Source organism: Rhamphochromis longiceps, linkage group LG2 (genome assembly GCF_057381845.1).
Source record: "Rhamphochromis longiceps isolate RC_006_pf linkage group LG2, R_longiceps_female_GT1.1, whole genome shotgun sequence".
NCBI classification, from domain to species: Eukaryota; Metazoa; Chordata; class Actinopteri; order Cichliformes; family Cichlidae; genus Rhamphochromis; species Rhamphochromis longiceps.
Genome location: NC_140558.1, coordinates 24606376 through 24624128, shown reverse-complemented (window position 1 = coordinate 24624128; position 17753 = coordinate 24606376). Strand labels below are relative to the sequence as shown.

The following is a 17753-nucleotide window of genomic DNA, read 5'->3' as shown; positions in this document are numbered from 1 at the left end:
ACCCGACTTTGCCGTGTCATTCATGAAGAACAAAATAACTCTGGGCACGGCACTGACATCCAGCACCTATAAACAGTGTTACTCCTTCTGATTTTTATTTAATGCTTCATAAACAGGAAGCAATCATTTTGAGGAAAATGCAACTGCAATATATAAAATCAAAGGTTCATTTATCCATATAATGAATGGTTAAAGAAAAGCGCTTGATATAAACTGAATGCAAACCAGTCAATTCCATTAAATCTAACATTTTACAGTGTACTCATGTAACTCATAGGAAGATTTACATGTGATCCTATTACTTAAAGTAAGTCTTTGAGTATGTGGGCACTTTGGGGGCTCAGTATCCTTCATATGGAGTCCACTATCAAAGCTGATGCAAGTTTCTAAGTATCTATCTTTTAAGCTACTGTAATACAAGACATTAAGTGACAAATGGAAGGAAAAATGAGGACGAATTATGCTTTCAGTAACACTGACAACTCCCAGATGAATGAATTAACAAATGTGACCCAACCACAGCTGAATTTACTGGGTGCTATGCTAGTAGATGAAACGCTGAAGGACAGATGGAGGAGAAGCCGGAGCGAGGGATCATATGCAGCAGCTGAATAAGAGGACAGACAGCAGAGGGAGCTCACCTGTTGTTCGGCCTCTTCCTCGTCGCTGCTGATCTTCAGGTCATCCTCCAACATTCTGCACAGAGACACAGAGACACGTGTTATTGCGGCCGTGACCTCCTGTCTGCTTGCATTAGTTCGATTATGGCAAGTTGTGATCTGCGATTCCCTTTCAAGAGCCTTTTTTTTGGTCAACGGATTAATTACACAGCAAAAAAAAGCAGCGAGCTGGTGGTTCATGTTGGGGAATGAGGAAGCGGACATTCACAGCTAAAAACCTACCAGATGTTCAGCTTTTAGAGCTCAGGGATTGTTTTTTCACCTGGAAACTTTCTGTCTGACAACTGCTGACCTACGGCCAAGAATTTCTTGGAAACAAAAGAGGAGGTGCTCGGCAGACACGGGCCCTTCATCACGATTGCACGCTGATTTTTTAAAGAGGTTTCTAATTGGAAAAAGAACCTGGTCGCTGCCCTGTTTCTCCTATTCTCGTGTTTGCTTTGCTCTCCCCGTGCGAGAGATCAACTGCTAACAATACAGCTCCAATGAAAGAGATATATAAGGCGCAGTCGATAACATGACCTCCCTCACAGCATCACCTGCTCCTTACCACACAAATTATTCAGTATTTATGTGCTGTGGATTGGCAAGTTCCCATGTTTTATTGCTTTATATAAACCCTCCACACAAACTACTGTTATTTTAAGCTTGCACTGCTATTGTTATGACAGGAGAATCCCCTAAAGGGATTTTTACTGCCTCACGAACCACTCTTGTCAGTGCTTGCACCGCTAAAAAATACTCCCCAGTGTTGTGGTGTTTTCAGATGGGGCTGTATGAGTCGTGAATAACCGAAGCACAATAAGAAAAAGCTTTGCAGATAAGGGGCACGGCGCTGCACACGGCGATGATAGATATGTTTGAATGAATGAATAATGGATTCATATTTTATATGTCATAAGAAGGGACAGATGGAGAGAGAGAGATAGTGAGTGAGATGGAGATGATAATGATGGGGAAGTGAAGGGGAGCGAGTGGTGGTGGCAGCGACTGAAAGAGAGGGAGATGCAGGCTGAATAGAGAGAGAGGGAGAGAGAGCGAGGAAGGGAAGCATGGCAAAGGACCCCCTGATGTTCCTCTAATCACATCAGCCAAGGTGTGAAAACGGGTGTGGGTCTCAATCAGCCAGGGTTTCGGGTGAGAGATCAGGGGGTTCTTTGTCCCTCTTAAGGGGGAAACTCCCACTGGGTTTAAATCTGGGAGTCTCCGCCATTTGACCTTAGAACTGAAGAAGCTTCTTGGATGAGAGGTGAAACGTCTTCAAACAACTTAAAGAAGTCCAGACGCTTTTCTTTGAAAGCTCCTTTGACTACAATGACCTGGATGACTGAGAACCTTCACAGACACTAACCAAGGTGTTATCTGTGTTTCTGAGCCAGCAAAGCTCAAAAACTGGTTCACTAAAGGAGGCTTTTTCATGCATTTGCCTAAATGAATATCATGTGATTGGATCACAGTGTCACAAAACTTCTTACTCACTGCGCTATCGACTATAATGAAACAGCAGAATTCACTGTGTTTTTCTTATTGGGCATTAAGGTACTGAGCCTGGAGAAGGATTACAGCTGGATGAGTTTTCTGTAAAGCCAGACATAGTAAACATTCAGCAAAGAATATAGCAATTAGCCTAAACAGCTCATTTACTGTTGAATAAGACGAGGTAGGCCTATTCATTAAAGAGAACATTTTACGCCTGTTGAGCATCACAGTGAAAACAGAGAATGGCCTAATGGCAGCAGTAAACTAGGCATTGTTTTTAACCAATAACAATTATTTCACCCTAATAAACAAAGCAGCATTTATGTTTGAATACAAGATTGGGGAAAAAATTGCACTGTGGGGTATACATGAGTAATCAACAGGAAAGGGCTTATCAGCTTTGAAAGCTTAGCATAAAACGGCACAGAAAGCACTGCAGCTCCCACAGACTTCATCCTAATGGAGATATAATTAACTATTTAACTGCATATCTAAAGTGAAGGAAATGAGAACTTACATTTTGACCTGGGACTTTAATCAAACCATCCAGCTGAATTACCGCTAACTTACAAGACTGCCTTGACTTTTTCTTAAGTTGCAGGATTTTTGCATCATCTCCTACCCATCAAGTCTTTTTTAGGAGAGTGCTTTTTGACGCCATCCTCACCAAATACTCTCTAACCCTTAAATGAGGTTTTTAATAAAGTGTATAAATAATGCATCACACTTGACACTTAAAAACTCTCATTAGATGTAGTAACACGAGAGTTGTACTACTTTATATGATATGGTGTGACAGCAGATCAAAATCCTCTTCCTTAGATACTGAAATATCTTTAACAAGGAGACTAGCGTGTGCAGGACAGCAACCATTAAAGACAGCAACAGGTCAGCACGGTCGCAGACCTGGTCCCTGACTTCAAAGCCACCATTTCAAAGGCTACGAGACAGCGAGCACACTGTTGCAATAATTTTATTTGTGGCTCAGTCTTCAAACACTGTTTTTCCAGGTGTTACAGTAGCACTGCAGAGATTAGACTTTTAGGGAATAGGACAGAAAAAATATGGGTCATAATATTATCATCTTTGGCACTACAGAGTTCCTCCTCCTATTTGGGATTTTTCAAGTGGTTTGTTTAACCTTTCTAATATCTCTGGCTTTGTAAAGCTGAAATGACAAGCTTTCATTAGCTCTCGCTAACTAATTAGCTAGCTAGCTTAGCTCAAAATGTATTTGGCAAAATGGCTAAAGTTAGCATAAGTGGGGTTCAACTGTGTCTGTGATTATTTTTAAGTGTTAGACAACTTTATTTAAAGTGTACTGCAGTAAAAAGTGTTGAAAAAACTACAAACATTCCACAGCTTTGTTCTTTGTTCTGCAAAAAGCAGCTTGCTACATTGTTACAGCATTATACTGTATATAATAAAGACTTATTTAAAAATAAATTTCTGTGTAATTAAACAGTTTGTGGCTGCTGATAAACTTTACATGCAAGCTATTTTAAAGAATTATGAAACCCTGATATGAATAAGCAAAAGAGAAGAGATGGATACATATATAGACGGAGTTTAATTTTAACTTGTTTAATTAGTTAATTAAAACAAAGCATCGCGAAGGCCCACGGTGGGTGTTGACGCGATGTGATTTCTGCCCAGTGCTCTGAATGTCAAAGTGAAGAAATTCAATGAAGCATGGGTAAACGGCGGGAGTAACTATGACTCTCTTAAGAAACAACTTTCAGGATAAAGTCTAAGTATATTTAGCAGATGTATTGCTGACTCATTTACTGACCACCCCTTCTTCTCACATTTTAGGTTACTAGGTTGCCAGTTAGTGTCGTTTTCCATGATTGAAAGAACAATGGAGAGGATGGAGAGGCAGGTAAGGTGGTAGTTGGTATACAAGTCACATGACTTCTGACTCCTATCTGGTTACACAGTTTTCAGATTTTCTTATGTGTCACTTTTCAGTTTGAGTTAGGGAAACCGCTGCTATTTGCAACAAGCTTCTCCACCAATTTCTTGACACAATTTCAGACATGGAATAGCCAGTAACACAGCAGAGAGGTCCAGCTTAATGACTCAAAGCAACAGATGAGCAAGTGCTAGCAAGTGGATGAGTTATTAAAAAAAAATCATATAATCACAGCTGATATGACAGGGGAAAAACTCTCCATAGAAGTCAAAACCATCTTTGTACCCAGCTGTAAATATGTTGGACATTTTAACATGGGAGTCTGTGGGGACTTACATGTATCTGGAGCCAACCTCAAGCAGCACCTAGTGGAACTGCAGTTTTTGCCATCTGGGGCACCTTTCAAGCCTTTCAAAGCGTCAGTCATAAAAGGGGAAAAAGTCACCCCGTATGTAGTTGTCATGAAATGAGGAAATTCACTTTCAAGGTTAAAAACAGATTTTTTTTGTACCAGGCTGTAAACATGTCAGTTTCATCTGTGAAGTTGGGGATTGATTTGCCTCTGGAGAGCCTAAAGGGGTGTCTGGAGAAACTGACGTTTTTTACACTTTACGTTAGCTTGATGTTTCATGCCCAGAGGTTAGCGCTTGGCTTGAGATGAGCTGAGAGACGCAGCAGTTTGATCTTACTGACACTGTTAAAATATGAACCGCCTCAAATCCACATCAGGGTAAGTTGGGTTAAGTTACCACTGCAGGAGCTAAGCTGGCTAGCTAGCGTAATGACACTCAGTTTTATCCTTCCTTTCTCACTTGCTCTTGCGTTTTTGACTCGTTAAGCTCGTCGCGAGCAAACGTGCAGTGCAAACCGGGGTCATAACGCGGCCTTACGAGTCGAGATTTGTGCCTTTCCACTCTCATCCTGCCGTACAGCTCTGTGAGTGATGCGTGGAGTGGGTTGCAGCCAGAGATGTTACAATATGCTCCTGGCTCACGTTAAATTAATGTAGCTGCACTTTCCCGCTCTGATCCACACAATCTTTTTTTTCTCCTCCTACCACCAGTGAATTTCATCCAAGAGTCAAGTTTAATTTTACCTTGAGGCAAACGCAGCAGAAGCAGCAGCAGCAGGTCAGAAATTCTCAGTTTCTCTGTGTGTGTGTGTGTCAGAGAAAAAGAGAGAGATATACTCACGACTTCTGCGGTGCAGTTGGTGGTTTAGCAGCAGGCTTGTTAGCTGATACAGTACATCGCTCTGCAACACAACAGAGGACATTCAATCACTGTATCACAGTTTTGCATGTGTCAAGACTTGTGTCTGTGTGTGTTGATTAGTGTTTGACAGGAAGCCAAACTCACATCACTGTAGACCAGCAGTACTGTCACATTGGAAAATATGACACTCTGTTCCAGTGTGTATCTGTTTGCTTTGGTAACAGGATTGTGGGGTAAAAACAGTAAGTAAATGTCCTTTTGCAATAAAAGTCAAACTGAAACACTCTGACAAAAACGAGGAGATTATTTATTTTCCAAGTGGATATACAGAGGAGTCTGTGAACAGAATCCTTTTTGCTGTATTTCATATTCCAGTCAGTCGTATTTCTTCTTTTCTTACACAGAGAGGAAAAACCTGCCAGTGGGGAAATGCTTGAGCTTTATATACGGCACAAATAACTCAAAACACTACAAGATGGATTTAACAAAGAGCAACAACCTCAGAAAAGCTTTTCATGATCTGATCAACCCTGGGAGTTGGAAATACTGTAAGGTACTATATGCAGTACTAGGTGAAGTTAGCATAGAGTCCTGTGAAAAAGGAAAGTTTCCACAGGACTGTGAATAACTAAATGCATCCCATGATTCAGTAGCTTGTAGAACCACCTTTTCCACCTTTTGCAGCAATAACCTGAAGTAATCGCTTTTTGTATGACTTTATCAACCTGTGGCAAAACAGTTTTTCCTCTCTGCTTGATAGTATGTTAAAAACGGATGCAATGGATGACCAGCTAGACTCAACTATGGAGCTTTTTGACAGTGTTATGGCGTGTTGCTTTATTCTGACTGATTCATAATGACCTATTTTGTGGTTTCAGAGGTGTCTCAACCGATGGAAGAACACACACACAAACACAGGAGCCCAGAGGCCACCGGTGAAATAGAAAACTGTATTTAAGGTGTTTTTCAACCTCTAACACCATCACCATTAACCAGATGTGTTATCTGTAAATATGCGGTATATCCATAAGGTCTTAGGAATCAAAGCTTTTTACACCTGGTTCTGATATGCAATCTGCATTTGGACGCATTATCTACATAATCACATCTGATTGTTAGCATTAACACCTTGTTTTAATTATTGTCTCATTATCTCAAATCAGCCTGGAATGTGATCAGATAAAATGGTAAATGGCCTGTATTTGTATAGCGCTTTATACTAGTTCCTATGGACCCCAAAGCGCTTTACACATCCAGTCATCCACCCCTTCACACATTGTAGCCACAGCCACCCTGGGGTGCACTGACAGAGGCGAGGCTGCCGGACACTGGCGCCACTGGGCCCTCTGACCACTACCAGTAGGCAACGGGTGAAGTGTCTTGCCCAAGGACACAACGACTGAGACTGTCCAAGCCGAGGCTCGAAACAGCAACCTTCCAATTACAAGGCGAACTCCCAACTCTTGAGCCACAATCGCCCCAGATCTAGATATGTAAATTACTCCGGCCCACCTGGCTGACTTATCAACAATTTAATCCATTACTGTGTGCAACTTCCACCACCAACACAGGTTTTTAGATATCTAATTGTATAAACATCTTTATAGGGGCCTGTTATTCTTATTTCCAGCTCTGTATTTTTCTTCCTAAATCATACTAGAGGATTCACATGATTCACAGTTTAAAATAAGCCATATTTATGTTATACAACAGCCTGATTGCCCAGGTCCCACAGGTTGGTTAGCAGCCAACTGACAACCACCTCTCGCTAGGGGACCTCCGTATTCCCCAGACGGTTGTGAGTGGATGTTGAAGGTTGCTGGCAGTTGCTGTGGAGGATCTGGGAGCAGCACAGTCTTCTCACAGTGCCTGATTTAAGCGAGTGACATCCAGCAACCACTTGCCAATCACTTACAGAATACCAGTGGTTGCCAGGGGGGTTGTCAACATGTTTGTGTCACTGAGCTCACTGGCTAAAAGAATGACCTTAACTTAAAACATCTTTCTTCTGACTGGCTCAGTCACTCATTTGAGAAATGAATGACAAAGCAGCAGGTGGGTGGGGCTTCTGTTTTGTTAGCTAGAGCTGTGCTATGACCATATAAGGCCATCCCTGCTTCCTGACATCACACAGAGCCAATAATAGGGGGAAAAAACCTCAAACTCAGCATTTAAAGTGAGTCTGAAGAGCTTTTAAAGCAGCGTGATTGTTTGTGCATATGTTGACCTCACTATCTAAACTTCGGTTGAGGTTAACATCAATCCTCTAACAGTATTTATATGACAGAAAACGCAGGAGATCATACAACTGCTGCCGTGTGGACGCATTTTCAAGAAAGAGCTACTTTTTAAATGTTATGCATGAATTAATATACACTGTGACAGAACCTTTTACCCTCATTAATCTACTCTAATGTGATGCTGTCAGTTCAAACACAAGCCCCCGATTTCCACTCATCACGTAATCACGTTTGTCTGATTACTTGTTCAGATGAACCCAGGAAGTTAAAAGCAAAGGTTTTTCCGACTACCCTCCTCCCGTGGCAATGATTTCATTTCAACGTCAGCTGCCTTTCTCACATTCCTCCTGGGTGGCGTTGCCTTTAATGGCCTCGGCAGCATTAATTATCGCAGAGCTCATACGTGAGTGTTTACGCTGGGAAAACTTACTCTGGGTGTTGTAGCCCGAGGTCACATGCTGTGACTCCTAGAGAGCGGGAGAGAAGGAAAGAGAAAGCCAGAGGGAGACGAGTTGAATGAATAAACCAACAGATGTCATTATTGATTTCACAGCAGCACAAGGATGCCATTACACAGAATTCAGAGCCTCTCATCTCCCCGCGTCGACGCTCCTCCTCATTCTTAAAACTCACTGTGACGCAGGATTAGTGTGAGGCTGGAGGCTGAAGGCGCCACAACAGTCCTTCCTAATTCATTAAGTACTCAGTCAGACTTACTGCCTCTGTGTTTACATTCCTACTTCACCTCACACCAACACCAATGAGGCACTTTGCATATTAAGAGTAATTCATAAAAGCATGAGGCAAAAAAAATCAGTCTGCTGTTTCAGGGAGAATTGTTATCGTCACCTCAGAGATAAATGTTCAAATGCTGCTTCTTTTAATGTGACAAATCTTCTAGATATTTATATTACAAGGCGTCGTAAATCTTCCCTTTTTTGTAGCGGCGGGTGAAACTTTGAACATCGATCTTCTGAAATCTTCAGTCTGCTTTTATTGTGCCTGAACGCCACTTTTCAAACATGACAGACAAACAGTGCAGGTGAGGATACAGAGTTATTTTGCTGATGACATTTCTGTAGGTGATCTTTGTTTCCTTGACTCTTCAGCTGTGGCTGTTATCACTGTTCCTGTTAAATACACACTCAGTTTTCTTGTTTTTGATGAACGATTAAACGATAAAGTGGAAAAGCGTTCAACTTGAAGTAGTTTTTATCTTATTTATTTATTTCTAAAGTCTAAGTGATCTGCAGATCCTCAACTTTTTTCTTTTTTTATTCGACGGATGAATTTGTTCTGTTGATTACAGGCTGGCTGTGTTGAGCTCTGAGAGATAATTGAACTGGTGAGTCAAACACAGTGTTAGGGTCCCTGGGTCGTTGACCCAGTGTTTTTGTGTTTTTGGTTCTTTGATTTTGTTATTTCATTATATTCTAGCTTTGCTTTATGGGTTTTAGGATTATTCTTAGTTTAGGTTCTCTGGGTGGGGTTTGGTTAGAGTTTTAGTGTTCTGGTTTTCTGTCTGTGTTCCATGTTGCTGTCTCCCCTTTCTGCTGTATCCCCACATCCAGTCAGTGTCTCTGTTCCCTTTGTTATAGTGCCTGCCCGTGAGTCTGTTATGTTTCCTGTTTTACTTTGAAAGTCCATGTGTGATGTTAATATGTCTGGTTTTGCTTCCTCTTGTCTCGTTAGGCCTGATTTGCCCCAGCTGTGTTTCCCTCCTGTTACCCATTCCCTGATTGCTCCCTCTGTGTATTTTAGCCCTGTGTTTCTTAGTGTCTGTGTCGCGATCTACCGTTTATTTTGCTGTGTGTTTTGCCTGTCCACCGGTGTAAGTTTATTTTGAGTTTTTCTAGTTATGTCATGTTGCGTTCAGCATTAAAGCCTTTTTGAGTTCACGTCTGTCTCCGGAGTCTGCACCTTGGGTCCTATTCCTGCCTGCACACAGCCACACCTAACACACAGAGGACGCCGTTGGTGCTTATTAGCGGTGTTCACCTGCGGTCCTCTGCTTCACAAAGTAAGGAAGACCACGCCGTGTCAGCGGTGGAACAAAGTCTTTTCAGACTGTTTTGCCCTTTTCCTGACTAAGCGATTAAACATGTTAAGGGACAGTAAGAATAGACGGTAATAGCTAAGTTAATAAGAAAGTATTTTGTTGCCAAGTGAATAACTTTGCATTAAACTGTCAGTAAGTTTAATTCCAGTGATTAGGTGGAAACTTTGAAATTCGCCTGATTTGCTGACGTTACTTGAAAATACTTTTTTATTACTGCCGCCAACGAGGTGATGATTTTGGTAGACTTTGGGTTTCAGTCTGTCTGTAAATATGATATCTCCAAAACTTTTGAATTAATTATGATAAAACTTTGTAGGGGTGCAGAGCGGGGTCACGTTAGCAATCATTAAAATTTGCCTTTCATCCACAACTTGTGCATCAACTTAATGATTTATTGGTAAAAATCTGACAAAAAGCCGAACAAAATGAGAAACTATGATTCTTACAATTTATACCAACAACAACCAAAGGTGTTGTTTAACATGTGGAAACCTTTTTTTATTATGGCTGATCTGACAACTTGATAGATGATTTTAAATATAAATAAATATCTCTACTTTTAAGATTAGGCTTCAAACTTTCCTTTTTGATAAAGTATATAGTTAGGGCTGGACCAGGTGACCCTGAATCCTCCCTTAGTTATGCTGCAACAGGTGTAGGCTGCTGGGGGATTCCCATGATGCACTGGGAGTTTCCCCTTTACTCACTATGTGTTAATAGACCTTAACACAGTAATTTCATTGGCTGTCATTTGTGCCACTGTGCAGAATGAGCCAACAGTAATGTGATTCTATCCCAGCATCACTGCTGCAGTAAATTTGTGAATCAGAGCTAATGAGCAGACTGAAGATTTTCAGTGACAGACTGCAGTTAGTGTTACTGCGCCCCTCCAATAAGTGTCACAGTATAAGTAAAGGTTTTTCACGACTGCATCGCATCTTTTTCCACCGCTCGCTGACTCACGCTTAAAGTGAAAATGATCAAGGCCCAAGAACATGATAACAACTTTGAAGGAAGCATGCATCAGCAGGCGTGTCATTCGGAGAGAATGTACACTATTACGGATTAATGTGAGCCACTTTGAATTTAGTGATGAAAGGTTTTGGGTGTAGTAGAAGAAAAAGCATACTAACCTTGTTTGGGATGGGAAATTTGGTCTGATCAGCTTTCCCAGGAGTGTGTATGGCTGTTAGTGGAGGAGGCCAGGAATGGGTCATCTCCTGAACACACAAACAAATTTTTAAATATATTATTTTAAACAGATATTCACAAGTAGCAGAATTTCTGTCATTATAACCAGCTAAATAAAGGATACACAGCTTGCACTTGTGTTGCCTTTACCTGGTGTCTAATCATGATAAAGTTTAGCCCATTGGAACAAAGGGGCTTGCTTATGCAACATCTTTGGTGCAGTGGAGTGGAGTCAGCATTCAGTCAAGGTTGTGCTGCACCAGCACCCAATCAGGGTGGGTTCAGTATAAGTTTTAGTATAAACTGGAAGGCGCTTAGGGAGTTAGTGACCCACCAGGGATTGGTGCAAATACAGAGTTGGTGATTTACCAAAATAAAAGCTGACTCCAGTCGGCTGCATTTCAACAGAGCTGCACAAGGCAGCAGCAGAAGCAGCAGCATCCCCTTTCAATTATTCTAATCACACCGTTTTCTCAGCTGAATTCCAATCTCAGTATGTAGAAGCATCAATTAGTTAACAAGATAAACATATGTGCATGAGTGGGTGGGTGTGCTGGAGCTTTATAATCTGTTAGGTACTGGCTGTTTTTATTTCTCACAAACATTGGAAAGGAGGCACATAGAAGGCTGAATATGGAAAATTACCAAATAGATTTTCTTAAAGCTTTGATTCCCTCCTTGATGTCCTTTGTAACCACCATCACCTGAAAACTGAATTCTTGGTAAATGTGTTTTAATGACCAATAACTTCTTTTTCTGTGACATGTGTTTAAAATGGTTGGTAAAGTCATTAAATCCATTTTTTTACATGCTCATTTCCACTCACACAGCCACCGTGCAGCAGGTCACGATGTCAAAGGGCCAGAATTTTCCCATCATCCATCTCTTCACCCCCCCTTGGTAGATGAATGCTATTCATCAGATGACACATGAGTCTGGGAGGACGTATGTGTGTGGGTAAGGTTGTGTGTATAACTGAGCTACACATTAATGACGATACTTGAGCATGAGTGTGTGGCTGTGTTTTCACTCTTTATAATCGTAATGCACTTGGCCTGACGACATATGGTGTGTTGCTAGGTAACCGCTCTCTGACATCATTAACATCATTGAGTCCATCCTTGAAGAGTTCCTGTGCTTTCACAGACAGGACAGCTGTTTTCTCCTGAATTTGTGTTTGCATGTGTCTGTAAATGTGATATTGCAGCCACTGCGCGTGAGTTACTCAGTCTGTCATAGTTAAACGCAAATGGTTTCCCAGTTATTATCAATTTGTCATATTCTCCATTATCTACATCTATTACGCCCCGACACAGACATGCAAAATGTACATTTATCCACCACCGTGCACTGAAAACACGACCGACCTCGCTCTCTCCTTTCGCTCCTTCTCTGTTTTTTAATAAAGAAGCAGAACAGGGCACGCTGCGTGCTCCGTGTTAGATGGATAATGTGGTGTGCTTCACATCACCAGCTGTTTCTCTCTTTTGCCTTTTTTTCTCTTCCCATCTTTCTGTTAATCTTTCAAGTTATTCTTAAATTCATCATTCCAAAGAGCCTCTTTTAGATGTTTTCTGGCAAACATTTTCTAATCTGACATTTTTATTCTTCGGTGTAACCAAAGGTTTGCAACTTGGTATAAATCTTTTAAATTTCCATTCATGAAGGCGTCTCTTGATTGAAGACTTTATGCATGTACCTCCTTGTTAATATCACTTTTGTTTTCTGTGGTCTTTCAGGCCTTTTGCTGTCGATGAGCTACTCTGCCCTTCTTTTTAAGAACATATTATATATACACATATCAATTGATTTTTCCCAAGTTTTCTCTAATTGGTTAACTTTGTTTCTTGTCCAAAAATATGCCAACTGTAAATTACAACAAGCTAGCTAGTTTTCTTGGCTTGCGTCATTCCAAGGTAAAGCTAGCTAGCTAGCTAGCGTCTGACTCACAGTACACATGTAACAATGTAGATATGGTAGGAACATAGAGGGTAAATGCAGCCATTAAATGTAAAAATGTAATTATCTACATACACATATATCATCATAATCATGGCTTCTTGATATTAGTTTACTTTTCTAATTGGCTAGGTTTAGGTTAATGTTAAAATCAGACAGCTCAAATATCCAGTCTTTAAGTCTGACGTCATTAGCCGTTTCCGGGTCCAAACTCCGCTTCAGGTCCCAAAGTCAAACGAACACTGGCGCAACACTGAGAGTTACAAACTGTCCAAATTCTTTCATCTGTAATAAAATGATCAGCGTTCTGCTCTACCAGGTGTAACAATTAAGTTCAACATCCAGGTATCCATGAAAACAGAATTTATTAAATTTAACCAAGTTTGAAGTTAGCTCGCTAGTTTCTCCCTAAACATGTTGTTTTGACAGAGGAATTTCCGAAGAAATGAAGACGTACAGCTCTGCTATCACTTCCAACATAAATGAAGACAGAAAACTAAACAGCAGTGACGTTTGTAGGGTTACTGAAGTTTGGCTAGCTGGTATATAATGATGTGCTATGTGGTGGCTAGCTACACAGCATGTTAGCATAATATAAACACATTAGCACTTTTTTCCACTGATAAAAGTTAAGGTGAGGGTTCCCGATGGTTAGGGACAAATGCAATCATTATACAATTCATTTAAACATTTTAATGGCAGGAACAGCTGGTTTGCCTACAGTCCCCTTTTGGCTCATTAATGATGTATTTTTAGATAATGCTTCTTGTTTATAGTGAACTTACCATAAGCTAAAACATTAGCATGGATATCATAGAGCTTGGTGCTCCAGTGGTTCAAACACTGTAAAAAGTCAATACCCCTCAGAAGGATTGACTTTACTGTACAATATCTCTGATGCACACCGTTACCTTGAATTGTGCAAACATCCACGACAACAATGTTCCTGTGACAAACATCTTGTAGCCGTGTCATTACAGAGAGAGAGAAAAATGAAGTGCAGGCCCCGTGCTCCGATTCACCTCACCTCACATTTTGAACTCCTTGATCTTTCCACTTGACACAGCTAAAAACCACAGACTGAATTCAATAGAGCACCAATATTATCGACAAAGGCATTTCATGCAGCTCACAGCAGCCCATCTGTCACACAGCCTGTTGACCAGCCTATTGATTTGTGGAGGGGGAGGAGAGGGAGGGGGCTGAATGACAGAGAGGAATGAAGAGGGAGGAAGACAGACACTGAGGGAGAAAGAGAGGGCGCACCAAGTGCAAGAGAGGAGAGACGGCGAGAAGTGAAAGCGGTAACTTGACATAAAGAAGTCAAAGACGGTCCCCGTCCTAATCTTCTGACTGGCAGTGAGGGAAGATTAGCGAGGGAAACATTTTTGTTTTGACATCACTCCCAGGAAGAGACAGGAGAGAGAAACTGTGGGAAAATGTATTGCTGTGTGATTTTGATTACATGCAGCTAGAAAGGAGGAAGAAAGAACGGTTAAAGGAGATGATAGGTCTGTGGAAAAGATGTCTGTATGATGTCATCCAAATAAAAGGACTTGTGTAATCATTGACCTAAGCCAACAGATTGCTTTCTCTTCTCCCTCCCTGCCTTGTAGTCCCCTTTCTTTTCCCTGTCCTTCCTTTGCAAAATCAGACTCTGGAGAGGGACCAAGCTCCTTGTGAACAAACAGAAAACAGCTGATAATCAGTGCAATTACTGTGCATGCGTGTGTGTGTTTGTGTGTGTACCCAAGCAACGTACCCGCAGAATCTCTTCAACACAGCTGGAGTTGTTTGGTAGGCTGACCTGGAGAAAACAAAGGAAGACAGAGAGATTGACTTCAGCACTATTTATAGCGACATTACATTGCACGGGACACAGCGGGGGTACAGAGGTTTAAGCACCAAAAACAAATAAAGCGGATCCATCCACAGCGCAATTACGAATCGCCGCGGACTTACACGGCACATGCTACAATGACACCTGTGGCCGATTTACCATTCAAACTCAACGAGAAGGACTTCTGAAACAATAGCTCACTGATTTCACAAAGATGTAAACAAACAATGCATTCTCATTTCTAGCTGCTGTTGGTTTTTTTTAATTGTTTTGATTTTATTGTTAGTTAGTCAATTTAGCTAACATTTTGAAAATCATTTATCCTCACTGGTTAATGCAATATTACTCTTGCAGGGTTATACGTTGCCATCATGTCTCCCCACGACCTTCAGTAATGTACATAATGTTTGTACTGTAGTGAAAATTCTTCGTTATCATTATCCTGTATCGTTTTCACTGCAGCTTCTTCAGCGCTCTGTAAATTGTTAGAAAATGATTATTCTTGGTTGACAAAGTGTAAGAGTGCTCTGATGGATTGATGTTTTCAGATTATTTGATCAGCAGCAGCTGAGACCCCAGAGACAGAAAAGGTTTTAGCTAAAACGCTAGGCAAGATCAAATTTAGAATTTTATCAAAAGCAAGATGTTTGAGTCTTGCTGCAGCAGAGGAAACAACACAGAAGGACTCCGAGTACAGCCTTAGTTTCCAGCGTGTGAACTGGTATGCAGCTTTGGTATGTATGTAATCAAGCTGGTTAATTATGTTCTTTTTGGTCTTGGATGGAAAAATCAGTCATTAGCGTATTTGGCTAACAAGCTTGCTACTTATGTTTGAAATCAACATTTTTAAACTATTTGTTCTTTTTGTAAGTACATATTTTTGAAATAAAATTAGACACCATAAACAGACTTTTTAACTTCCAAGAAGGGCTTTTATGATTGTATACAAATGCCTTCAGTGTCTGGTTATGGTTATTCCACCCACTGTGGTTCAATCGCTTTCAAAACATTCATATTTTTCGGAGCATTCATTTAAAATTCTCTCATTACAGATGTAATTTTCAATGAGTCTTAATAAAGTCAAACCATTTGTGCACCGTTTGTCTAAAACAATGTGATGCACTGTAGTCGTCCACCCTCCTTGTTATGAGCGACTAACTTGTGCAGAGGGTAGAGAAAAGATGTTTTGAAAAATTAGTTATTTCAGTTTTAAAATTCAAAAACAGCCATTAAATAGCTGTGGTTTGGCCTGCATCGTGTGAACCACGGGGCCATTTTAGCTCCACAAGTCACTGGACTGCTTTGAGGTTTGAGGATAAAGAAAGAGGCTGTTTGAGCTTAGACATACGCACACTCTGATTAACCAGTTCAGTGGCTGCGCGCTGCTAATCTATGTTAACATGCGCCCTTGTCAATAAAGTCGTCCTTTGTTAACAGGAGTCATCTGCACTGAGCACTAAAGCAACATTGCAGCAGATGCCTGGGATATCACTGCAGACAGGTCTGGCATTTCAGAACGCTCCTAAAAACCTAAATAAAGTATTTGTGCCAAACCACACACAAACATTTCTGAAGCTAGAAGTCTTTGCTTTTTCAGATAAGCCAGCCCTACTAAGAAGTTTTTTCCCTGCTCATTCCAAACAAATTATTATTGTCGCTTTTGGAAAAACACAACTTTGTTTGCTAAAAAAGACACAAGAAAAAAAAATGTCCACTGCCAAATTATTGCCTCACAAACAGTAATTGAAAAGAAAAATCTGTCTGGGTCAGATCTGGGCTCAGATCAGTCCAGCAGATGGGCTCATTAAAGCAGAAAGAGTGTGAGGAACAGCAAGATGAAGGCAGAAAGACTGAAAAGCTCAGAAACTCTGAGGCAAATTCACTGCAGAGCTCTAACATATTACATCAACATAACCTCTGTTACACACCATTACTAATGGCACTAACACGAAACGAGGAGCAATTTAGTATAACCGTGATGAGAAGGATGACATCATACTCTGCCTTAAATCACTGACTGTTAAAACAACAAAAGGGACTCTGGGCCGACAGGCTGGTTGAGCTCACCAACGAAGTATCCGCTTATTTGTATGTTTTCTAGACATGAGCTGTTCATCTACATCGACATGTTAATTCAACAGTGAGTCAAGAGGAAACCAGAGTGGGAGGATGAAGATGTGTTTTTCCCCCAACAAAAGTCCCAAGGCCACTTTTTACTAAAAGAAATCTTACAGACTTCTAGACAATACGAAGCAGATGTGCTACATTTGTATCATGCGATAAAAAGCCAACAGCTGGATTATTTAGCTAATGAAACAACGTCATTACCATCAGAAGGCAAGCACACGAGGTCTTGATTTACTGTAGATTACAAAGTGGACACGAGATTTCACTCACAGTGCAACAAACCTGAAGCATCAACATGTCTTGAAATTCTCCAGGGGCCCGGCAACAAACTAATTATTTGACCCAGGGTGATATCTGGCCTGGAGTTGGACAGCCCTGGTCTAGGCCACACACAGGATGGACGCCTTGCAACTACGTGAAATTGCACTGAAATTTTTTGCATTCTGCAACTGATTGCAAATAGTTGTGACTGCTTTAGATTGCAAGGCCTTTGCACTGGTTACCTGACGGGAGGCAGAAAAATCGAATTTTTAAATGCAGACAGATTGTCAGCATGCGGCACTCAATGTGAGTGAGTCTATGCCAATGAGCAACTCATCTGCCACATGACTCGACTCAACTGGCTGCCAAATGTTTGTATGTTGGTTATGTTCATATAAAAGCAAGGTTGCTGAGGATACTCAATGTTTAATTAACTTTAAACACTGAGAATTTGTTTTTCTAAATATTTAAACATGCAATTTTGTCTTCAATCAGTCCTTAGGGAAATATCTGCTTCTCTAGCTTGCAAATGCCCAATTTATGTCCAAATGACAGTTTGTGTTCTTCAGTGAGCTTCAGGTAACGTACAGATGGTTGATTAGAGCTGATTGCCAGCCAAAAGTTGCAAACTGCAACGTGGAAATGAAGCTCATTAGATTTGTGAAAGCGAACCAAGAGAGTAATGTCGAGGGTTTCAAAGTTCAGAAAACGAGCTGGAAAACACTAAAACACTTTGCAGAGATGAGAGGAAAAGCACAGTGACTGATAACTGTCAGCATTAATGACCC

The 17753-nt window shown here is 40.9% G+C and overlaps 1 protein-coding gene across 3 annotated transcripts in view; it reads right to left on the bottom strand.

Moving 5' to 3' along the window:
• aff2 (AF4/FMR2 family, member 2) overlaps positions 1 to 17753 on the bottom strand; it is a 209336-nt gene that overhangs the window by 82221 nt on the left and 109362 nt on the right. For all 3 annotated transcript variants that reach the window (XM_085419470.1, XM_085419476.1, XM_085419479.1), the window contains 5 exons: positions 14500 to 14544; positions 10721 to 10807; positions 7959 to 7995; positions 5268 to 5328; positions 642 to 696 (listed from right to left, as the gene is read on the bottom strand). In XM_085419470.1, the coding sequence (XP_085275596.1) occupies positions 642 to 696; positions 5268 to 5328; positions 7959 to 7995; positions 10721 to 10807; positions 14500 to 14544 (285 nt within the window). The remainder of the gene's footprint in view (positions 1 to 641; positions 697 to 5267; positions 5329 to 7958; positions 7996 to 10720; positions 10808 to 14499; positions 14545 to 17753) is intronic.